Source organism: Gekko japonicus, unplaced genomic scaffold, assembly GCF_001447785.1.
Source record: "Gekko japonicus isolate JY-2015 unplaced genomic scaffold, Gekko_japonicus_V1.1 scaffold46, whole genome shotgun sequence".
NCBI classification, from domain to species: Eukaryota; Metazoa; Chordata; class Lepidosauria; order Squamata; family Gekkonidae; genus Gekko; species Gekko japonicus.
The window spans coordinates 1,716,149-1,741,180 of NW_015169173.1; the positions used below are offsets into that span (position 1 = coordinate 1,716,149).

A 25,032-nucleotide genomic window follows, 5' to 3' on the forward strand; every position below is an offset into this window, starting at 1 on the left:
AGCTTTGGAGAGTGAGCTCTATGGCATTGTACCCCACTGAGGTCCCTGTCCTCCTGAGGCTCAACCCCCAAGTATCCAGGAGTTTCCCACTCTGGGGCTGGTAACCCTACCCCTACCCCTCCTCACTGGTGGCCAGGGGGATGTGGCAACCCTACATTGGTGGTACAGGGCTAGCAACCCCAGTAATGACCTTTTAAGACTGCATAAACACAGGCCATTTGTTGTAGATGTACCTCTCCCAAGTCCTCCAAGTATGGGGTTGCCAGACCCCTGGTCTGAGTGGGGGTTCCCCTGATTCTGGGGGCTCCAATCTGCTGGTGGGCAGCTGGCCAGCAGGGGAAGCCCCATCCCCCAAGCCCCAACATCTGCAGCCACCCCTCTCCCTTCTCTCTTGAGAGAGAGGAGGGAGAGGGGTGGCTGCAAGCCATGCACCCAATCTCCACTCGGAGATTGGGTGGGCAGGGGCCTCCGGCTCCCTGCACTTAAAGGGGCTCCCTTTAAGTGCAGGGAGCTGGCAGGAAAGGGCCCTGCGTGCCTGATCTCCGAGCAAAGATTGGGCGTGCAAGGAAATGCCAGCTCCATGGACTTAAAGGGGCCCCTTTAAGCGCAGGGAGCTGGCATTTCCCCACACGGCCGATCTCCAAGGGAAGATCGGGCATGCAAAACCTTCCAGCTCCCTGCACTTAAAGGGGCCCCTTTAAGTGCAGGGAGCTGGCGTTTCTTCGTGTGCCCAATATCCGAGCGGAGATCGGGCATGGGGGGGGGGGCCTGACGTCCTGAATGCGATGTCATCACATCGGGGATGCCCCATCCTCTCCTGGAACGCCCCCCAAAGTCCCCTGCTGGGGACAAAGATGGACTTGGCTACCCTACAGGAGGTGGCGGCTACAAGCATGGACAGCTTCAAGAGGGAATTAGATAAGCATATGGAGCAGAGACCCATCAGTGGCTATTAGCCACAAGGTATAGATAGGAACTCTCAGTCTGGGGCAAGTGATGCACTGTATTCTTGGTGCCTGGGGGGGCAACAGTGGGAGGGCTTCTAGTGTCCTGGCCCCACTGGTGGACTTCCTGGTGGAACCTGATATTTTTGGCCACTGTGTGACAGAGTGTTGGACTAGATGTGCCATTGGCCTGATCCAACATTGGCTTCTCTTATGTTGTTAGGCTCCCTTGTACAGAGCTGAAAAATATCTAACTTATTTTTGCTTCTGTTTCTTTGCTTGGCTAGACTGAGCATGCTTAGTGGGGAAAGAAAGAGGGGAAAAGGCTCTTCTTATTTAAGATAGACATCGACAGTGGGTACTTCCTAAAGCTGCAGATTTCAAATAATATGATTTGTTGAGTGTATGTCACATTCATATAATGCCCTGCATTCCAGGATTGCACAGTGCCATACAGAGGTTTAGTGTGTCCCTCTGGCCTTGAGAGTCATTGGCTGCCCTGAGACCTCAAGAACAAACTGAATCTTGTTTGTGAGATGTGAGATGAATGGGCTTGAAATCCTACTGTCCCCCTCAAAATCCTCAAGGTTACGTAATTCCTTTCTCCTTCCTTCATAAACTGTGGCAAGACTGAAGAATTCCTTATTTGGGAAGTCTTCAGTCTAACCACAATTTGTCATGATTGTTGAATTGGATGGTTTAGTATATTTATTTTTGCCCACAAACTAGGATTCTACATCAGGATTGTTGCACACTGTTATGCACTTTGCACTCTGCCACTGACTAATGGTTAACTTAGTAGGTATACTTAGTACTTCCATGATACACACATACACACATACACGTTAAGTGTCATTTTGTCAGACTCGGGTTTGCATTCTGTTATGTTTTCTATACCTGTAGTATTAACAACCTGTATTATGTACCTCACACCTCTGTTCCCTTCCCCCTGGCCATCCCTAGCTTATGCAGATGTATCTGGCTGTCTGCTTATCATTCACCCTCACTGACATTCCTGGTGGGAGGGAGAGAGACTGTGGGAGGGAGTGGGACTGTGTGAATGTCTGTAGTTAGGGAGGCAACTTTCTGGCCCTCTCCTGCTTACCTCAGCATGCAAGCCAACGAGATGAGGTCACCGACACAGCCCCCCCCAGACCAATTGGGAGGGACGGTGGTGATGCATAGCCAGGCGAAAGTGGGGAGGAAGGCAGAAGCCGCAGACTGGCTGGAGAGTTTCAAGGCTGCGTTTTGCCTCAAAATACTATGTCACCCATTGTAACTTTGGGAGAGTTGGTGGATCTCCGAGGGTCCCAAAACCTTATTTATCTGTGCTCTTTCCTTATTAATTTTTTTTTTAGTGTTTCTTTTCTACATGACTGTTTCATGTGTTTCTCAAATTGGGTTGGGAAAAGACAGCCAGGGACACAGTTCATGTCTATCAGGATTAAACTGCAATTTGGAACCCTAGTTTGCAAGTGGCCCTGACCTGGAAGGCTTGGGCTAATCAGATCTCAGAACCTAAGTGGCTCTGGTTAGTACATGGATGGGGGAATGCCAAGGAGTTGCAGGTTTGCTATGCAGATGCAGGCAAAGAGCCCTGTAGCCAGAAATTTTTCGGGGGGGGGGGAATAGGGGACAGTTTAGCCTGGTGACTGAACCTGCCAGTGGGGGATGGGGGGGTAGACTCATGGGAGTTAACAGGGGATTGAGGGGATTAATGGTGCTAACAGGGGATGAGGGGTGAAGGAAAGAAAGGAGGAGGAGAAGAAAGTGGTGCTCATGATGACAGCTGCTGCTAGACATTGGGCTGTGGCTCCTCCTCCATTGCCTTCCCCCTGGCTTCTCTTGAGGGCGGTTGTGGAGGGGCTTCTTCTTCCTCCATGCGATGTGACCCTGAGAGGGCTTCCCTCGCTGCCCAGATTGGGCTGCTCCTGTCCCTCAGGAGAGAGATCCCAGCTTGCCACTGCAAAATGTTGCCGTGCTGCTCCCACCACTGGCTGAGTTTTTCCTCCCTGTCTCCAAGTCCTCAGGCAGCTCCAACCATGCTCACTTCCAGCACACAGGCCTTGCCTGCCTGGCTATGCCTCCCCGCCACCTGCAGCAGCTACCCCATTCATGTCACTGTTCACACAGCAACGCTGTGACCAGATTGCTCTGCTCAATGGTAGCTATATGTGGGGGGTCTGGCACGATCCCTGAGAGGGCAGGACATTTCTGTGAGGCAGCATGTCCCCTGTCAGGCCCCCCCATGGCCCTGCAGACAATGACAACCCACCTCTATTAATCGCTTACCTTGGAACCCCTATGGGGTCGCCATAAATTGCAGCCACTTTATGGCACTTTCCACTTCCACCAGTTTGTGAACAAGAAACAACAGCTTGTTACAGCATTTGAATTTGGATTTCACAACAAATTGGGGTTACATGCTGAAGACTAGGAAGCCTTTAACCTTGATACCTTGTCTGAAGAGAAGAGTGAACATGTAAGTCCAATGATTTCAGGTTCATTATATCACAAATGCCTCATGGTTTGCTTGTGACACCTGCGTAGCTGATTCCCCAGAGACCCACATAGTTTAGCCTGTATTTGAATCCAGGTCCACTATGTGCACCGGCCCTCTTAGACTTAGGTTCTCAAGTCTTTCACCAGTACCTATTACTGTTAGCCCCCCCCCCCATAGAATTTCACATTGTTGTGCATGACACATGCCCTGTAAGAAAGCTGAGTGTGACACATGGTGTTGTGTATCGATATAGAATATACATGCGCTTGGGCTCGCACGTGGGCAGGTGAACAAGCACAGCTTCGGGTTCTAATACAATAGCGGGCGAGGATCCTAGAACAGGCTAATCAACCACCTCAGATCCTGCGCCTAGCCTATGGTTGATAGTCACTGTGTAAATAGCCTATCACGGGGAATGGTGTGTGTGCTGGGTGTGGTGTGTTTCACAGATTAAACAGGGCTTTGGCCCTGAAAGTTTGTCTTTAGTTTGAGCTGAATCCCACTAATAAATATGAGCTGATCACTCGCTACGCATCTGAACCCAGTACATTTCACATGGAAAGAAATCTGTGAAGACTTTGCTGATTCATCTTTTGCACACCAGACTGACATAACAGAGGGGAGCAAGTAAGCTTCTCCCTGAAAGCATGTTGATTTTTTCCTTCCAATATGCAGGCTTATTTTTATGCAAGGGCTAAACATTATTGAGGAACCCTAGCAATGTTTGCTCTGTTATCTGGACAAAAGCAATGAATCTCAGTCTTTAGCATTATCCAAAGCACTTTCAAGCATCAGCATTATTGCTAGCTGAACTGTCTCTTGATTTTGCATTTCAATGTTTAATGATTACCCTTGCTTATAAGTATCTAATTGCCCTGTATCCAATATGTTGTCCTAATGGAATGTGGAAATTTGATGTATTTGGTTGAATGGTTAGATTTCGGACCCCAGCACCTCGAGTGGGTGGAAGTAGGGGATATTCAGGCCCCTCACTTGTTGCGGAAGTTTCATCTGGACTTCCCAGACAAACCGGGAGATCTCACGGAATGACCAGGAGACCTCCTGGAATGACTGGGAGATCTCCCGGAATGGGGGGGAGGAGCTGATTTTCGAGGGGGCAGTATGTCAGCTATGCTGCCATGGAGGTTGGGGGGGCAGTTGTCTAATCGCTTTTTGCATTCCTTCTGTGCTTCTTCGCTGCTGTAACGCTTATCTCTAAGCTCTGCAGGTGGTGGAATGTTGATGTCTAGTTCTAAGGGAACCGTGGGAGCGAGCTTGGTTCCCAGCTTCAGCGCAAACGGCCGGAGCGCCTTCTCCCACGCGCGGGAGTGTGGCTAATTGGCCAGGGCAGTGGGGGGTGTGTGCATACGAATACCCTATAACCTATTATGCCCCAGGGGCAGCCACCATTCTTAACAGTGCCTATGTTAATGTATCTATAGCTCTTCAATAAAGTATTACCTTTCCTGATAACCGTGTACTACGTTGTTGGCTATGGGTTCTGACAATGGCCTTGCAAGTGCTGGAACTGTGCTGCTGCTACCATCAGATAAAACAGTGGCTTTGCAAGAGACTAATAAATGCTCAGCTTTACAGATACATGCACAAATATTTACATAGTTAAAATAATGGGTGCCCATCAGGACCTCTCTATTTCAAATCCCTCCTCAGAACATGACGGATGGTTTTTGTCTTCATTCCCAGCTTAGAACAGCTTTTGCTACTTCTGCCAATGATCTGAGAGTTAATGAAGTGTTGAAAACATCTCTTCTCTAAAAGAGGTTGCTTTTGGCTTTCCTAACCTGGCAAGTCCTCTGGTTCTAACTTTCCTTCTAACTTCTAACTCAAAGCATGGGTAATTTTGTGGGTATCTTGCTGTGATGAAATGGTGCTAAGCAAGAGGAGATGAGTGGCTTCAGTGGGATTCCTATTAATTGAATATCTTGTGCCTGAACTAAATAGATTGTACCAGCAACAATGGTGGGCACTTAAATGTTGCAGTCTGTTAATTTGAATGAATGAATTTTTAGGCCACAAAAGGAATAAAGACTGCTATGTTTTGATTTCTGGCTTTATTCATAAGTTATTCCTGTAGTGTGAACAGTGCTTTACAAAACATAATCTTAACTATCTTCACAATAAGTCTCTCTTGCTGTGTCACCTGATGTTGACCCAGCAGTTTGCCCAAGACCACCAATTAAGGCAGACTGGCTCACTCCACCTCTATTGTAGGTCTTAAAACTGGCCACCTTGTCTCTGCAAATTTGCTTTGGGAGTGGGGAAGAACTGCAAGGGAAACATGACGGGCAAGAAAACTGATGTTTGTCTTTCCCCCGTCTGCCATTTCCCCCCTGAAATTTACCCTCTCCCAGCACTAATTGACAAAACAGAGCGGGGAAGTCTAGGTTCCAAGCCACAAGGTAGAAGCAGCATGTGGTGATTGACCCTGAATTTATGAATGGTAGTGGATTGAAACCCACATTCTGATAGTAATTTCGGTCTTCATTCCTCTGACCCAGGCAAAGTCATTTCTAGGTAGGCAACTATCTACAAAATCAGTTAAAGTAGAACAGGTGGGTTTAAGCCTCTTTAGTCCTATTGACTTTAGTGGAGATGAACTGGTTTAAATCCAGGTGTAGCAGTTTATCTGCTCTGGCTTAAACCTACATTATTTTCCTTCTTGGAAGGTAGTTCCTTTGAAATCAACAGTGCCTACATCCAAGGAGAGGTGTTTCAGGTTCAGGGGTTGGTTACCGAAATCACCCAAATGGGGATTTGCAAGAAGTCAGAAGCTGCTGTGTATTATAATGTTGTTGTTGTTGTTGTTGTTCAGTCACACAGTTGAGTCCAACTCTTCGCGACCTCATGGACCACATCACACCAGGCCCTCCTGTCTCTGTATTATAATAGTTTACTATAAAAAAAGTTCTTTAAAAAATCTTGAGGCATGGATGATGAATTGCAAAATGTCCAGGTTAGTTCAGTGCAATGAGCTCATTTTGGTCCTTAAACGGGATCATCTTTGTTTAAGATGTTGCAAAGTGGAGCGATTCCTAAAACCTATTCCTACAATAATAAATTGGTCATAACTGGATTGCAGGTATACCTCTGTTTATCTGCTAGTCAGGCAAAAGGTAAGATTAGGGCCTGAACACAGAAAATAACTTGGGGAGGGGGGAAAGGAAAAGATTTGTGCCATTGTTGGTTTCCAAGCAAAGTCTCTTTCACATTGATTAGGGAATGCTAATGTAATATTTTTTTCAAGTAATGTGGAAATTCTCTTTCCAAATAAGTAAATACTTGGTTACTTAAGGTATGTCATACTGTGAAGAGAAGAAGCATTGCTCCAATATGCTGGTGAAATTATATTGCACGTCACTTTCTAGAAGGCTCTGTTATTTAATATAAATATAAATTCTGTTTGCCCCTCTACTTCAGTTTCCCACTATGTAGGAAGGAAAGAATATTCAGGGGCACCACTCCTTTTTAAATCAAAAGTTCAAGCTCCTTCACAGGGTCACTGCACTCACAGATCTCCGATGGCTCCTTCGAACAGAACTTTCATCATTGCTGAGAAGGAAGCCAGAAAGGGGTTTTGCAGCTGTACGTGGCCCAAGAGAAGCTTCTGTGGAAAAGAAACTGGCAGCCCCATCCTCCTCCTCTGTCCATCTTTTGGTATGGCTACTGCTTTCTGTATTTGGCATCCATTTTCTGAGTATATCCTGCTCTGGGGACCAGCGGTTCTCATGGCCACCATTCCCAGAAAGTGACATTCCTGCTTCTGTGCGATCAAATATCGACAAGCTCACATTTGCAATGGGCTGGGTAAGTTCATCACTAAGAACAGTTGCTTCTGTAGACGTGGCTTGTGTCCTTGATTTCCATGTCTTTATTTCCTGGTCCTGTTGTTCCTTAGGGAGTTTATCCAGGTGTTGGGCTTTGAGGATGGGAGAAACCTGGAAGCTGCCTTGCAGAGTCATGATAAGATACCTTAGGAAAGGGAAAACAATTTATTAGCCATCTGATGGAAGTCAGCCTTTACCCTTCCTGCAGTCCTCTGATTGGGAGATGTGATGCTTGCCATTAAAGAAGAGTTACCCAACTCTTTTGAACTTGTAGGAACTTTAGGATTTTCCAGAAAGGGTAGTTTGGGTCCATCACACAATGGGAGCTGCAGTGGGTTGGGCCAGGGTCCAAAACTCAGGCTGGGGAAGTTCCTGGTCATTTGGTGGCAGTGCAAGGGGAGGGTGGAGTTTGGGGAAGGGAGGGAGCTTAGCAAGGATATGATAGCTGCCAGTTCCTCCAAGGGAAGGAATCACTGGAGTTCACTTGAAATTTTAGGAGAAACCTCCATTCATACCAAATCGCACACAATGGCTGCCACAGGGGAAGGAGCCAATCACAGTTCTGAAAGGCTCCACATATAAACCTTTTCATTGAACCAGCTCTTCAGACTTTCTGGCTGAAGTCTTGCTGAGCTCCTTTTAACTGGAGCTGGTGGAAGACGGAACTGCATGCGAAGCTACTGAGTTACAGGCCCTTCTCATGAGTGTCACAGGTTTAGTTCCTAAGTAGTCTTCTCCACTTCCTAATGGGAGTAGAGTGGGACTACACATTAATTTATTTACTTAACATCAAACTACTGTATCACTCTGTGGCATGATGTTCAGAGCTTTCCACATACATGGCAGAAGAAAAATCTGAACTTGTAGCTTCCTGGCTCACACTCCTGCAGACTGATCCTATAGTCAGTAAGTCTCATGGAGTGCAATTAAGCTAACTCCCAAATACATGCATGTAGGGTAGTATGCTTCTTACCCACTGCAATGCATAAGAACAGAAGGGAACCAAGAGGGAGTGTGTGTGTGTGTGAGGGGGGGGCAGAGAGATCTAAAGAGAGAAAAGCATGCATGAGTGTGTATTCAATTTACATTAAGAGCTGTGGTTGGCAACCTTGTCCCTAAACCCCAGACCCAGAGGGACTGACTCATTTGTAAAGAACAGGTATTCTGCACTTGCCCAGAGGAACACACTCCTCTCCTCTAAAGTTGTAGTCCTGTCCTAAGAACCCTACACAGCCATAGAAGAACTATGTTCATGATTGTTTTGATGGTGAGAATCTGAAGATCACCTGGCAGATAGCCCACTTTGATAATGGTAGGACTTTGTATGGATCAGCTGTTTATAGCCTTCACCCATTGCAGATAACCATCTTGGTCTGAAGCCAACTGCACTGCAGAGCAAAATATCCTAATCCTATCTTGGTGGCATCCTACTATAAACTGTATGGGACTTTTACAGCTCAACCATAAATGAGATAACTTGGAAATCAGCCCTCCCCCAAGTTCAACTGGCTTACTTCGTAGTAAATGTGCCACCAGCAAAACCAAATAACAGAATCTCCATCTATTCTTATAGACTTTTTGGCATTTGAAAATACATTAATATCCCTTATTCTAGTGCGGAGATTTGAAGCAAACTTTGTCCATATCTCTGTTGCATCAGATGGAGTGGATAGTAGCCCACAAAAGTTTATGCTACGAGACAAAAATCTCAAGTTTTTGTAATATATGACACTGCCGTATGCTATTTTTTCTCCACCCAATTTGGTGATGTTTGCTGGGATTAGTAATGATTCTCCAGGGTGTCAGATATGAAGGGACTTTTGGAAATGTCTGCTACCTGAGATCCTTCAACTCAGCACTGATGAAAAGGGGAAAACGTCAGCATCCAGGGCATATGCTCTTCTACTGAGCCCCAGCCCCATGTTAAAGTGCCACAAGACTCCTTTTGTGCAGTGTGGAGCCTCCTTCTCCAGTGCTGCTGGTTGGATAAGTGACCAATGGGTTGTGCAGGCTATGGATGAACTCTTCACCTATTCTTGCCTTGAGAAGTGCAATTGGATCTGACCATGGCACAGACTAGATCTTGTTTTAGCACAATATCTGGGGAAGCAGATCCAAGGATTGCAGATTAACCAGAAAGTGGCAATGATTAGCCCTGTCTAAACCACAGCTTTGGGCCATGGTGCTGCTGCTGACAGCCTTATAAACTAGTTTTCAGCACAGATTTAGCAGGCCTGTGGCCAGATCTGAAAAGTAGCACCATTTGCTTCTATGCATGTGGATGGCTGATCTGTGAAAACTGGTTTATGAGATTATTTGCCAGATCTTGTGCTGGCCTGTCTATTTAGGCTTTAAACTCTCATTGGGAATTTTTTTACACCCTCCAGTTTTACAGCTCCAATAGAATTCCTTCTTGGTTTGCCTTATAGTTTGTATCTGTTGTTATTGCAGTACTTAAATTTCCAAAACAAACTAAAGTACAGACAAATTAACTTTATTCCCATTTCTCCATCTGCAGTGGGAAAGATGGGTTGGAGCCTATCAGCTCACCCACTGGACCAACTGGGGAAAGGCCCCCTTTTGACCTCCAAAAAGGCTATGGCAGGGATCACTGGACACAAACCCACTGGACACAAACCCATGTGGGATGGGGCTAAAGTGAAGGAGGGAACTGGACAAGATCACCTTTCCTCCTCCTTGCGTCAGCAGATACCAATCTAGTATCTTGCCAATCTTCAGAAGAACTGGATTTCAGTTCTTTCCCTTTCCTATCTCCATCCCCTACAGGTGAAGATTACAGTGGGGGTAGTTCACTGCCCAGCTCTCTCCTTCCCTGTGATATGGGAGAAGGGAAACCAATTGCAGCCAAATCCCTGGTAGGATCTTCCACTCCAGCCTGTCTTCCATACACAAATGACAGCTGGAAAATTGTGAGAGCCATGGTGGACCTCACACAGCTCCTGTATGCCATCTGTTCTACTTCTACCCCACAGAGACTTCTGGGTAGCCCATTCTGAACAACTGTTTGCCAGCAGAGAAAGTGATTTCTCATTCTGCAAATAAAGAAACCATAAGGAGCACAATACTATAGAAACGAAGTGAAGCTGCCCTCAAGTAGTGGGAATAATCTACTCAAATAGAATGGAGATTCTTCCTGTTGACCCTACAGACAATGAGGGTGGAGGTGAGGAGCAGACTCTTTACCTCTGCATGGTGACAGGTGGGAAATGTTTCAAGACCTTAAAGCTAGCAGCCTCCATATTCCAGCACTGGAGAGGAAAGCACAGAGAACACTTTTCTTTGAAAGGGCCAAGGGCTGCCTATCAAAGAACTGTGTTACACAGCACAATAACAAAGCCTTTATATTCCAGTGAAGGCACACAGACTCTGTTTTCCTGAGCTACAGAAAAACTTGTGACTACATGAAAGAATGCGGGTTGTCAAGGAATTTAGGCTTCCCTTCTAAAGTTAGTCAGAAATCACAAGAGAGTGACAAATTGGGGGAAAGAAGAAACAGCATACTATAGGCAAGTCTGCATGGAGTTTTGACTGGGAAGCAAGGGTACATGCTGCATATCTAGTTTTCATTGTACATGTGCTTCTGCATCTTCACCAGTACACATTCCTGTGGGCACGGCAGATGAGGGAAACAACAAAACCAGAAGATGTGCTTTCAACACCATCCAAGAAGAAACCTTTCCCCTATGTGCACTGCAACTTCCTTTGGAGAGGATTCTTTTGAACTCATAGCCCTTTAAAGACTGTTGTCTCAGACACTATTCCTGCTATTTCCCCAGAAGCACAGTTACCTCAGGAAATTCTCCAAGTCAGAAGTGAACCCCTTGAGTCACTACTCCCAGTGGGGCTATCTTCAAGTAATCAGACCCACTGTGAAAAGTAGGTTGTGAATGGAGTCCTTGCCACAGATGGGGTATGGGGAAAGTAGGAGTTGAGGATTTGGATCAATAATCTCTGATACCCAATTTAAATGTGATGCCAGATGTGTAAGAATACTTGGCTAAGAAGTGAATAAATTGTTTAAACTCTGTCACCTGGCTTATGCTTGCAGCAGAGGCTACGTTACTGGGGGGAAGGTAGAAGGCTGTTAATTCCGGTGGGAGGGATGCTTTGGGAGGGGTATGTGCTTGGTGGGGGGGGTAGTTGACTGTTAATTCTGGTGGTCAAATATCATGGGGGATTGGGTCCTTATCTTTAGTGCCTTTACTTGAACACACTATATCTGTAACCTTTGCGTGTTCAACTTCAGTCCTAACAATAGCTCGTGTCCAGTATGGTATCTATCAAAGTCTCAATAAAGTTAGCTTTCTTTGAAGCGACTGGTGTTGAGAACTGATTTAACCAGGATCCTGACATTGTTAGGACTGTCCTTTTCCCTTCTCAACCTCCTGCACCACAACCATGATGAGTGGAGAGGACGGGGAAGTTCCTACAACTGCGGTGAATAGCGCCGTGCCTGAGCAAGGGACCACGGCGGTCCCGGGGGCAACAGCGGATTCAAAAGGAGCAGAAAGTGGGGCGTGGACCCGAGACTCCTGGGTGCCGCTGCACACTTGGGCTGAGCCCACCTCGGTGGTGGCTCTGGACCCGAGACACCCTGTGGGGTAGGTGGGGCTGAGAGAGCTTGGACAGAAACTGCTCATTTGGGTTAGCGGGAGCTCCTGGGGTTTTTATGAACTTAATCAATGAAGTGTTGCACAAGCATTTATTCAAGGGGGCGCTAGTGTATCTCAATGATATCTTACTCTATTCAAAAGATAATGACTTACATGTAAAGTTGGTCAGGGAGGTGCTCCAAACCTTTTACAAGCACCGGCTCTTTGTCAAGATCTCCAAGTGTGAGTTTCATAAGGAGGAACTGGATTTCCTGGGCTATCAGAATTCAGGGAAGGGACTGGGCATGGACCCCCATAAAGTACAGGATGTGGTGAGGTGGGAGGCTCCTTGAACCCAGCACCAACTCCAATCATTTAGGTTCGCTAATATGTGGGTTCCTGTCAGACCTGCCTAATGGGGAAACAGAGGCCAGGAAAGCCTCCTGGGATATTACAACCCCTTGAAACGCCAGGGAGACCACGGGCAGTGATTTCAATGGACTTTATAACTGACTTACCACCTAGTAAAGGTAAAACAGTGATTTGGGTGGTGGTCGACATGTTCCCCAAGCAGGCACACTTTATTCCTTGCACAATTGCCCTTGGCCAAGTCACTAGCCAAGGTGTTCATGCACCACATTGTGAGGCTGCATTCCATTCCTCGCAAGATCATTTCGGACAGGGGATCACAGTTCCTTGCTAAATTTTGGAAGGAGCTGTTGCAGGTGTTGGGGGTTGAACAAGGTCTCAGCAGCTCCTATTACCCAGAGATGGACAGGCAAACTGAGAGGGTGAATCAAGTGGTAGAACAATTCCACCCGTGCTTCACCAATTACCAGGAGGACAACTGGGTCAACCTCTTCCCTTATGCGGAATACAGTTATAATAACTCAGTACCCATTTCCACTGGCCTTTTAAGGTGTGCACGGGTATGAAGGGCCCCCCCTCCCCACGGTGACTACCCAGGAGCCCAAACTGGGAGATTTGCGATCGTGGTGGGGGAACCTAAAGCATCGATGGTCCACAATCCAAGAGACTCTGAGAAAGGTAGAAGACTACAAAAAAGCTGATAAAGGGAGGGCTCCTGAATGAGTCTTACAGCCTGGAGACTCAGTGTACCTCTCAACAAAAAATTTGAAGGGGATCCAGCCGGGGAAGGAAATTGGGGTGGAAGTATATTGGCCCATTCAAAGTGTTGAAAGTCTTGAACAAAGTGGCTGTAGAACTTGAGTTACCCAAGACTCTGAGGCATATGCACCCTGTATTTCATTTCAGTCTGCTAAAAAGGGATCTGGGCCAGAAGAAGTGGAAACCTCGTCCAGCTTCGCCACCTCCTCTGATGATAGATGGTGAATCCAGCCACAAAGTAGAAGAGATCCTTGATTCTAAGTTAAGATGGAACCAACTGTACTATTTAATCAAACGGAAGGACTTTGATGAATCTCATAATGAGTGGGTGAAATGTACACATTAGAGCCCCCTCTCTAATGCGTGCATTCTACAACAAATACCCTCACAAACTGAAGGGGAAAGAGGTCTTCGGGGGGCAGTATGTCAGGCTCCTTATGCATTTTACAGCTCGCCTGCCATTGAGAGAGGAAGTTCCTCTTTCTTTGATGTGCCAGAGGCTTGTCACCTTAGTGAGGCCAAATGCCCTGACTTCTCAAATGTCTGTTATTCTGTTTTTCTTGCTACGTAGAGGCTACATGTCTGGGTTTTGTTTTTTTTGGCAACTGTTAGTTTGGTGGGAGGGATGCGCTGGGAGAGGTACGTGCTTAATGGGGGGGGCAGCTAACAATTCTGGCAGGCAAATACCGTGGGAGTGATTGGGTCCTGATCTTTAGTGCCTTTACTTGAACACACTATATCTGTAACCTTTGCCTGTTCAACTTCAGTCCTAACAATAGGTCATGACTCGTGTCCAGTATGGTATCTATAAAGTTAGCTTTCTTTGAAGCGACTGGTGTTGAGAACTGATTTAACCAGGATCCTGACACTGTCTCTATGTTGTTGGAACCATTTGCTCAATGAAACTTGAAAAAAAATATATAAAATGAGGAAATTCGAGTTATGGAAATTTACCCAGAGACTATATTATGCAAATTGCACATAATACGGCTCCACTTCTTTGGGCCGTGAGTCTACAAAAGGGAGATAGGGACCTCTTTTCTGTCTTGTTTTACCGGTAGACCTCAGGGTTTAGCAGCAGGGGTAGAGTGGCTGTTTAACTTACCAGGAAGGGCCAGTTGGCTTGGGTCCAGGCAAGGGTTACCAACCTCAAGTCGGAGCCTGGAGTTCTCCAAGAATTACAACAGATCCTAAGACTACAGATAAGTTTTCTTGTAGAAGGTTTATTTTTTGAGGAATTCTATGCTGTTTATTTGTGTTCTCTGTGGTATTCTGCTACTCTAGTATGGAGAAATAATTGGAACAGCCACTTCAAAAAGCAGGTAAAGATACCATAACAAGTCAAGAGCTTCATATACATACCCAAGTTTTAATTTCTAAAGCTTGGTGAAACAGAATGGTAAAGAGGGAGACAGTGTTGACGGTTGTCCCAAATGTGAAAACACCAATATCAGAATCATAATACACCTGAAAAGTAGGAGCAAACATAGACATATTGACTTGACTACAGATGATTTTGCCTTCATAAAAGACAGTGGCTTGGATCTAAAATATTGTGACACTTTCCCACCTCCCTCGTGAACAGCATGAAGTGGAGGGGCTGCAATGGAAAGGGGGAATTGGCAGCACCTCTCTCTGCCAACAGAAGTACTGTTCTGCTAACATAAGTGCTCTTATGCTGGCTGATGAGTAATGCTGGATCAAATCCAGTTTAGGAAATGCCTTAAATACTTACTAAATAAGGGACAAAGAAGCAGATGAGACTCTGGTAGAAAGCCTCCAAAATGGCAACACAAAATGTCAGTGGCGTGTATATCTGTAAGCAAATTATGACACAAAGAAAACAGTGATTTTCAGGGGACTTGCACCATTTTACATTATTGGTATTTTACAGCTCATCATTATAGTTATGCTATCCTAATCTTCTCACTCCTATTTTAGCAATCTCCTCCAAGGACTGAAGGAGTAGGAGGAATGTACTTTCTATGTGGCTATGCTTGGATATGGATGTTATCTACTGACTCCTGACAATGTGGGATTGGATCAAAGCTGACACAGAAACAGTGGCAAAGCAGACTTGTGAAGTTTGCATATTCAACAACCTCTATCCTAACATCAACACCACCATTACTATAATTTGTTTAATGCCAATAGTGCACTAGGTAATGCACACTAAGGGTGCGGTCACACGGTCCTTTTGATCGGGGTTTGCCGCTGTTCCCTCTCGCATTTAAATTTTTCATTCACATGTGCCAATCCGCCTCCCGCGCCGAAGCAGGCTCACTCCCGCAATGCTCCCAGTTTTTCCTGCCCCCGAGAAAATCAAGTATTTTCTGGGTACTTCCGCTTTAAATCCGCAATTTCGCCGATCTGGACAGCCATGTATCACAATGGTTATGATTAGGGCCATCTGACCGTTCTTCCCCGCTATGAGATTCCCCCCCCCCAGGCTTCTGCCTTTGAGCACATGGGCATTCAGGCACACGGATGGGCTGGGCGGATGAGCAAAGTCCTGTGCAAAGGCGCTCCAGGTGACAACGGCTGCTTGCTGCTGCTGCAGGCTTCGGAAGGGAGGGAAGGTGGAAGAGGAGGCGGTGGCAGCACAGGGAGCGCGAGGAAGCGGTGGTGGTTTTGTGCGCCCTTGGGTTTGGCAGCGGCTGTGGAGGGGGGAGGGCTTCTGTGGAGCAGACCCTGCTGGGATCTCGGGGCTGTTGGTCTTCGCCTGGCTTTCCCCCCTGCCGGGAGAGATTCAGGAAGTGCCGGGTTGGCTGGCAGGCGAGGCGACAATGGCTGCTGCGGGCTTTGGAAGGGAGGGAAGGTGGAGAGGAGACAGGGGCATCATAGGGAGTGCGAGGAGGCAGCAGCAGCAGTTTGTGCGCCGTTGAGGACTCAGCATCCAGTCTGATTTTCCCTTCCAATTGTGAGCCTTTTTGCTCTTTCACACAACCTGCCTCCTGGGCCGCCCGGGTGGGCTGGCATGCGAGCGGGCAGCGGAAAGAGGGGCCAGCTGCATCTAGTCGGTGCCAGAGCCTTCTCGCGCAATGCTTGCGGTTTGGGGAGGGATGTATGATCATCCCAACCCAGAAAAAAAATCCCGATTAAATGTATAGTAGGAACAAACCGTGATTACCCTTGCCGTGTGACCACAGCCTAAGATCTATCACCCATAGCTGCCCTTGCAAATTCTTTGCTCATAATCTAATTTTTCTTGCTGAGTAAGTAATAAATGATCATTTAGCACTAAGCTGTTCAGAGGGTAGCAGTGTGTGTGAACAAGATCTTGGGGTACGGGTGGACCATAAGTTAAATATACGCAGATAGTGTGATGCAGCAACAAAAAAGGCTAATGAGATCTTGGGGTACATCAACAGAGGCATAACTTCCAAATCACAAGATGTCATGGTCCTGCTGTACACTGAATTGGTTAGGCCACACCTGGTGTATTGTGTGCAGTTCTGGAGGCCTCACTTCAAAAAGAATGTGGACAGAATGGAATGGGTGCAGAGGAGAGTGATGAGGATGATCAGGGGCCTGGAGACCAAGCCCTATTAGGAAAGGCTGAGTGACTTGGGAATGTTCAGTCTGGAGAAGAGAAGGTTGAGAGGGGTTATGACTGCTCTCTTTAAGTATTTGAAATGCTGTCACCTAGAGGAGGGCAGGGAGCTGTCCCTATTGGCAGCAGAGGATAGGATTTGCAATAATGCATTTAAATTGAGGGTGGGAAGGTACCGGCTGGATCTTAAGAAATTTTTTTACAGTAAGAGTTGTTCAACAGTGGAATCAGCTACCTAGGGAGGCGGTGAGCTCCCCCTCACTGGCAGTCTTTAACACTTGTCAGGGATACTCTAGGCTGATTCTGCATTCAGCAGGGTGTTGGACTAGATGGCCTGTATGGCCCCTTCCAACTCTGTGATTCTATGATTCTAGATTGGCCAGAGGGACTGCCCAGGGCAGGGCACAGGGAGTAGGGGCATTTTCCTCCTACTTACATGTCACCACAAGAATATTACATTGGGCCTTTTTATTCTTTTTCATGTCATGACAATTTTACATGTCTGCACTACCTTTAAAATTTAGGTTTTTTAAAAATAAACATTTTTTTTTAAAAAAATGGCTCCTCAGCTCACATTTAAGTGGAACTGAGGCATTTCTCATTTATCTTGGCCTCTTTGTTATCAGAGCTGTACATGAAAGATGATCAGAACTGTACATGAGAAATCAGATCACAGTTATTTTTGGAATTCTAAGTGTTAGCTCTTTAATTTCTTTTTGTGGCATCCTTTGTTTCTTCTTTGTACTGTTGTTTCTGCCAACTGATTTATACTTTATGTTTTACAGATATGACTTAAATGCCCCCCCTCCTCGATGCTTGATTGATATAAATAGTGAGTGCCATTTTTTCTGCTGTAAATATGTCCACTTAGATGTTGCATCATACTTGAAGATGTTTTGACTGTTGTCTTTTTACAGACAGTCTACAACGTACAAGGCTATACTTCAATGGGATTGCAACGGGACTGTAACAGAAAAAAATTCTGATGAAGATATCAAAACAGTGTCAAATATTATACTTTACTGTCATAATTTAAGGCATCATGTACTGAATTTTTATACCCTTATGGTCATACCTCACTTTATCATGTACTGTATACAGGGACTGTTTTTACTAATTGCACTGTACTGTTTGCACTGTATATACTATAATAATATTTGGCTTGCACACAGTTAAGTATTTTTCATTTTGTGTGGACTCTGGTACTCAGTACCTTTTGTAGTTTCCTCCAGAAGTCTTTCCTCTCTTTTTTCGCTGAAAGACTGAGACCAATCCTGGGAGTGAGAATCTATAGGTTCCCTTCACAGCTTTCCTAGGTTCTGCATGTCTGCTGTCTTTCCTGCAGCTTCAAGAGGTAGCACTGTAATTTGAAAGAAGGGCAGCTGGCCAGTCAGCAGCTATCCATGTACCTGTGCCACCCCAGTGTCCTTGAACAGCAGGCACCCAGTGGTACTCAAGTTTTATCTGTAGAACCGGGCAGGAGGCAGACACTGTGAACCCTATCTGTGTACCTGTACAAGTGCATAGGGTAGGGACTGGGCTCAGTAACAGAGCATGTGTTTTCAATGCGGAGAGTTCAGCTCCTGGCATCTCCAATGAAAGGCTTTGCAGATGCTGGGGGAAGAACTTCCTCTTCCTGAGACCCTCCAGACTTACTGCCAGTCACACTAAGTGGATCAAGGGAAGGCAGCTTCATATGTTCACTGGAGCCACCGAATGATAGGCCCTTACTGCCATCAGGGATAAAACAAACTGCACATTGATCGTTACTGTGTGTTTCTCAATCTCAAGATGAGAGCTCAAGCATGCTGTATATCCTGTGAAGGGAGTCACAGTTTTATTTCCCTCATGAAGCCTACAGTGAGTAGAAAATTGCAAAAAGTTTCCTTTTACTGGCAAGAGCAAAGTTGAGTGTTGTGCCAACTGGTAATTATCTGTGTATCAGATGTGGATCAAAGCCTGCCAAATATTCATAATTTGAACAGTGTTGGACACAGATCTGGGAAAACAGATATTCAGTACAACATTCAGACGTAAACTTGTTGAGTTGTTCTTGAACCGGTAACCATCTGAGCTTCGGTACTCCATGTGTAAAAAGGGGGTATTGTGAGGGCAAAGGAATGAAGAACTGTAAAGAGCTTTGCATACTGTAAGTATTATATATAGGAAAATGATAACAACAAAGGTTTCCCAAATAATTAGAGTTATAACTGAAACTGCAGAACAGCAGCATATATGATTTGCTTTCTAAAATGCCTCTGATAATTTCATTGTTTTGTTAATATCTTTTGATCTTATTGTGTTTCTTCTCCCAGTACTAGACAAGCCACCCAAATGGTATACTTTTATATGTAGGTGAGATGCAACTATACACTGAAGATGCTTTCCTCTGTGCTTGTTAAGATTCAGACCAACCTGGGCAAAGTGTATTTGGGCTGGAGGAAGGGTCCCTGAAGACTGGTGGAAGGGCACCCTGGAAAAAATTGCTTAACCCCCCCCCCCCGGTAATTTCTGAGCTCAAAACCAGGGCCTTTTTCCGGGGGGAATGCACCAGAACTGAGTTCCATAACCTCTCTGGCAAAATTCTTTTTAAAATGTTTAAAAGTTCATGAGTTTTCAGTATACAGATTGAAAACTTAATTCCCCTCTTGAGAGTTCCAGCACCTCTTAAAAAAAGAAAAAGAAAAGCCCTGCTCAAAACCATCTCTTTTTCTCCTATTGGTTGAAAGACATGGCTTTCCAGAGGAGAAATAGTCAAGAAGTCTCTCTCCCCTCCATTCTTTTTCCTGTCCAGCTGCTTTGGGTTTAAAAAAACAGAGGAAAGGATCATGAAACTCCAGAAAATGTATACTTCGAGCCTTGTGAGACCACTTTATAAAGCTAGTACAGCACAGACAGAGCCACAGATATCCATGGCATCTACTTTATGAAGAACATTTCACATTGGGATAATTTCAAAGGTCGTGATTTCAGGCTTGCAGGAACCCATAAAACACATTTGAACAAGAAAGGTATACCTCTGAATTTCGTCCACTCTTGTACAGCTCAGGCAAACTTAATAGAGTTTCTGCAGAAATATCTTTATCCAGGACTCCAGAAAGGATGGGTGGCACAGAAGTGAAAAACAAATTGAAAAAGATCATTTGCCAGTAGTCTATCATGGCGGCCCCCGAGAAAGCACAGAAGAATTGGTACCAGAAGAGCAGGTTGACATAGGCCTGGTGGGAATATGTTAAAATGCAATGTTCGTTATATTCAGGATATTATTTGCATGCCTGTGCATAATTCATATGTGCTTTTTAAACAGTTTGGTCTTAACAACTTCAAATGACCTAAACAAGTATTTGGCCTTGACTGAACTTTCTATTAGACCACAGGGTAATCATACATTACCTTTAATGTGTGTAACTGACACCCTTTTCAAAGTGAAAAGTAGCTTTGGAAGAGAGGAATTTAAAGTGGAGTAGCAGGGGGTCATTGTCTGCAGTTCTAATTGCCTTCCCACATGGTTGCCCCCTCTCCTGCCCTGGGTTCTAAAGATGTCCTTGACCTAGTTTTTCAAAGCCCATGATGGTAAAAGCCATGGAAATAATTTAGAATGGGGAAACAGTCCCCCCATTGTTTCTCCATTCAAATGTCCCTTTCCTAAAGTTGTTTGTTTTAATTAAAAAGAAATAGAATTGGGGCTCAGTTACATGTATTTGCATGTGATGTGTGGTTAGCCTCTATGTATCTTGAAGCAACTGATAACCATCTATTTGCCATTCAAAATCATGAGTTGCTTTCACAATTTTTAAAAAACCTTACAGCAGTATTTTGATATCACCCCGATCCACATGATGCATGCTTGAAAGTTAACATTTTATGATTTTATGATCTTATAAACCTCACCTTTTATTAGCAAGGGTGTACAGATATTATAGCTGTTTAAATTATGAATACGGAAGTGGTATAATAAAACTGAAGATATAGCAATCCGTTTTTTTTTTAAATGTAGGACAAGCCAGTCTATAGCAAAATGGTGGATTGCAGCCAGTGATGGACATACTGAAGATCCTACTGAAAAATCATATTTAAAGGTGCATTTGTTTTCTATTAGATATAGAATAGCCAACTATGCCCCTACTTGCAGATACCTAAATCTGTGGATCAGGGTGATTTACACAGCAATAAGCTTTTCCAGCAAACTAGGGGGACGCCCCAGGCTTCCAGAAAAATCCTAAATTGGGAAAAATGGGTGCGGGGGTTAAAAAATCCCAAACGTGGGAATCATCTGCACAGCAGCAGACAACAGAAATAGCTCTCAGGAAGCTGTGGTGGGCAAAAAGGGAAAGAAACGACAGGCAGGTATGTGAGCAAGCAGAACTGGAGGTCAAGAAAAGAGGATCAAAGCTTTCATTTTTAGTCTTGGTTTCTTGTTTTGCCATATAAATTGTGAAATCAATTTGTCAAGTTCTTTAAAGTATTTTTGGTTTTGAAGAACTGGAATTGTTTGAAATAAAAAAATGAAATGGTATGTTTGTATGTTATGTGTGTTTTATAAAATAAATAAAGAAAAAAGAAAAGAAAAGAGGGGCTGGATCGCTGGTGCTTGCTGCCCAGCAGAAAGGTAGTGGCGGTGGCCAGAACAAGGAAGAAGCAGCGTGGCTTTCTCCTTCCTTTGACAGGAAGTGAAGGCAGACAAATGGTGGTGGGTAGGAGAGGAGAGGGAGCACATGTTCACCCCAAATCCTCTCATTGCAGGAGTGAGCGAGGCACACTTCAAAACATTTATCCCTCCCCTCACATAAACACAGTGACTGTGATCCCATCCTGATTGTGCCCAAGGTAAAGGAGCAAACCATTATAAATGAGAAAATGAAAAAAGACTGACTCCAAGCTTTACTGCCTTCCTTTGCCCTCCACTCATAAGGCTCTCACAGAGTTGCCTCCTTCCTCCAGCCACAGGCTGCTGAGAACAGTTTTTTAAAGAAAAATCTGTACCCCCTCCCATTTGATTAGATTACGAGCAACACTAAAACCAGGGGACAGCCCTGTGAAAAATTAAGCAGTGTGCTGCCCCAGCAGAGATTAGAATAGTAAAGCATAGCAAATTGCACTGTATCTTTAAATTTATAAAGGATTGTGGGAAATGTAGTTTTAATAGCCTTAAGGTCAGCTGGTTAGGTGTAGCCTTCCTGATTGGCTCTATACAGCCTCCTTTTTCGGTTGATACATTTGCCAGGGGAAAGATGTTTTTTACCCTCCTCCTCCCAGTGTATGTTTGTGATCTCAGAGCTAACAAGATGGGAGAAATTCAGCTCCTTTTACCACATGAATTACTCAAAGGATTCAGGACTTTAAGGCTCCTAATAGCTCTATGAAAAGAGAATGTGAATAAAACTGAACCTTTGAATGCTGAAGAGTTGAATAAAGTTGATGTTAAATGAGTGAAGACTGCATTGAATACTTAGTTGTACCTGAGAGCCAGCTTATGCTGCCAGGAACAGCATAAGCAGGTTTCTAAAACATAACAATGCCAAAAGGAGCATAGAAAAGAGACCCCCCCCCAACTACAGTACTAATGAAAACTATCCACAACAGAGTCCACAACATTTTGTTGCAGGGTCCACTTGTACTACTAGATTATTTGAATTAACTGTCCATATACTAGAAATGCAATGTTTATGTAGTGTATCCATCGCTGACCACATGGCACACAAAGGCTCCATGCGGTCAAGATAAACCTCAGAGCTTCGCTATGAGGAACAATGGGTTTAGCAGATTCTTTGTTGTTGTTGTTGTTAATCTATGTGTTACCAGAGGCATCCATTTTGGACTATGTTATGAGTTATGCTTATGAACATAAGCTTGACACAGAGCGGGCTAGTGAAGAGACTGTGGAGCACAGGGTTCAACCAGGGGACAAGCAAAGACAATGCCAGCTGCATAGGATGATCATCACCTAGCCTGCAAGGTCTCCGGAGTTGTTAAGCTCCTTATGTATGCAAACATTAAGGTTGATCACCACCCCAAAGCTCATCAAGCCTAGCCCAGACCGAGTGTCTCCACCTGACAAGCTTAACAATAGAAGTCCTCCCGTGCCAGACCAACAATAGAAGTCCATTACACATAGCAACAGCCACGTCAGCGCTACTGGTGACCTGGCACGTACCTCCTGCCTCCGCCCAGACACCTCCCATCAAGTTAATCAATAGATTGGAAATTGACCCCATAGCCAATCCCTGACCCTTGGGGTAGGGCCACCTGGTAAGCCGCCAGAGCCCACCCCCTTTTGCTCGCAAGCAGCTTTAAAACTTAGAACACAGAGAGAGACCTGGCTCTCTCTTACCCCCTTCCCCTCACTCCCTTCCCCTCACCCCTTCTCCTACCCCTATATGTCTGTTCCCCCCCTCACGTATACGCTTTCTACCCCTTGATATTTACTTCCCCCCCCCCATTCCACCTCTGGCTGGAAGGTTTAGGAGCTATGCATACAACAAAGGTAAATATATCTCATCAAGATACCAACGATTTTCCTGCTAAAGCAACCATGCCATAAACTGATCTAACGTGTTTTCTTAGTTCTTGTATGCCTGTGTGGTTTTTATTATTATTCTTGTGTGATTGAAGCATATATTCAGTAAAGAAAGAATTGTTTAAACCTCTGTTTCGTCTCTTCATTGAAAAGTAACGACTTAGCCCATCCTGCGTATACACTTGACCTGAATCCCGATTATTAAACTGTTCCAATTGCCTCTCCTAAAGAGCAATTTGGCTAACAGATGACACTGTCTAACCATCTCATCCTTTGCCGTCCCCGTCTTCTTTGACCTTCAATCTTTCCCAGCGTCAGGGTCTTTTCCAGTGAGTGCTCCCTTCTCATTTGGTGGCCAAAGTATTTGAGCTTCAGTTTCATTATCTGGCCTTCCAGGGAACAGTCAGGGTTGATTTCTTTTAGGATTGACTGATTTGTTCTTCAGCCCATTACAATCAGAGGGCTACGCTCCTGGCTGAGAGCCTATGGAATTCTTGGCCACTGTAATAGCCAATTACTTGTGTGGGGTGTGTTTTGGGTGTGGGGTTTTCAGGGATATAAACCAGCCTGCGCGCTGGGTAAAGTTGTCTTGTTCTTTCCTAATAAAAGTCTTAGAGCTGAAATCACAAGTATGTCTAAGGACTTTTCAGTTTACGAGGAAAAAACCCCATTTTTTTTGCATTTTATCCAGCGTTAAGCACATCTATAAGACATGAGTTACAAAGAAACAAGCATTTTAAAATAAATTTAGAAAGTAGCCATGGAGTAAAGTGTGACTGGGATTTCCAAAACCGACAGGGAATAAAAAGCATGAATTAACTCTATAAAGGTGATACAAATTTTCCTTTGAAGACCAGCTGTTTCCTCACTCTTTACCAACCTAGGTTTTGGATTTCCAAAGAAAGCTGCGTTTCACGTTTGAAATGTGTTACTTAAGTATGGAGGTGTGCATAATGGACCTTTCCATTATATTGCTAAAGCTGGTGTTGCTAATTGCTACTGGTGCTGCTAATTGCTAGCATGAGGCTCTTATCAAATTAAACATATTGGCAGGCTTTTTCAGCCTAACCCAGAGCCAATTCCCATTTTGAATGGTTATAATTTATCATTCTATATGCAGAAGCATAGCCAGGCTTAAATAGACAACTGCCAGGGTAACCTTTAAAAAAAGAGAATAATCAAATTGAGGTGTTTCTTTTGTGGCTTGTTGAAAAAATGCAAATGAACCTGTTTCACCAATCCAGGGTCAGCCTGTTTTATCTTACCTTTTTTACTGAATGGTTGTTTATGATTTAAGGTTTTCATTGGGATTTTATGACATGATCATATGAAACCTGTGAGCCGCCTGGAGTGGCTTCCTAATCAAGTAGAATATAAATCTAAATTTGTCCACTTACAAAATTATCATTTTAATTCCATATCAGAAAGTAATAAAGGGCATTATTATCATATTTATTACATAATGGGAGCATTCTTATGGTTCTGGAAAGTACCTCTGGAAATAGTGGAACAAAGCTCCCAATAATGCCCTTCCTGACTATCCTATACAAAATGATAATTTTGCAAGTGCCTTCCCCCCAGACGTAGCAAGAGTGGGGATAGAAAGAGAGACAGAAAGGGCCCCTGACCCCAGTTGGTACATGGCATACCAGCACTTTAAATTTGAAAGGGCCATTATTTTCAATTAGAAGACCTAGCTTTCAGCCTCCAAAGGCCAGGTTTCCTCCCACTGAAAATCATGGCCTTTTCAAGTTCAACGAGCAGGTGTGAGTCCAGGGCCCTATTATTTCCCCCACTATAAATAAGAACATAAGAACATAAGAGAAACCAATGTTGGATCAGGCCAATGGCACATCCTGTCCAACACTCTGTCACACAGTGGCCAAAAATATCAGGTGCCATCAGGAAGTCCAGAGGTGGGGCCAGGAC

General features: G+C 44.8%; 1 protein-coding gene across 1 annotated transcript in view; it reads right to left on the reverse strand.

The window, feature by feature from the left end:
* Positions 1–6,278: 6,278 nt before the first annotated feature.
* Positions 6,279–25,032, reverse strand: part of ATP10B (ATPase, class V, type 10B) — an 89,267-nt gene continuing 70,513 nt past the window's right edge. The window contains exons 18-22 of the mRNA XM_015415829.1: positions 19,604–19,804; positions 14,769–14,849; positions 14,396–14,500; positions 10,497–10,561; positions 6,279–7,437 (exon numbers count right to left, since the gene is read on the reverse strand). Of these exons, the coding sequence (XP_015271315.1) occupies positions 6,957–7,437; positions 10,497–10,561; positions 14,396–14,500; positions 14,769–14,849; positions 19,604–19,804 (933 nt within the window). The 3' untranslated portion in view covers positions 6,279–6,956. The remainder of the gene's footprint in view (positions 7,438–10,496; positions 10,562–14,395; positions 14,501–14,768; positions 14,850–19,603; positions 19,805–25,032) is intronic.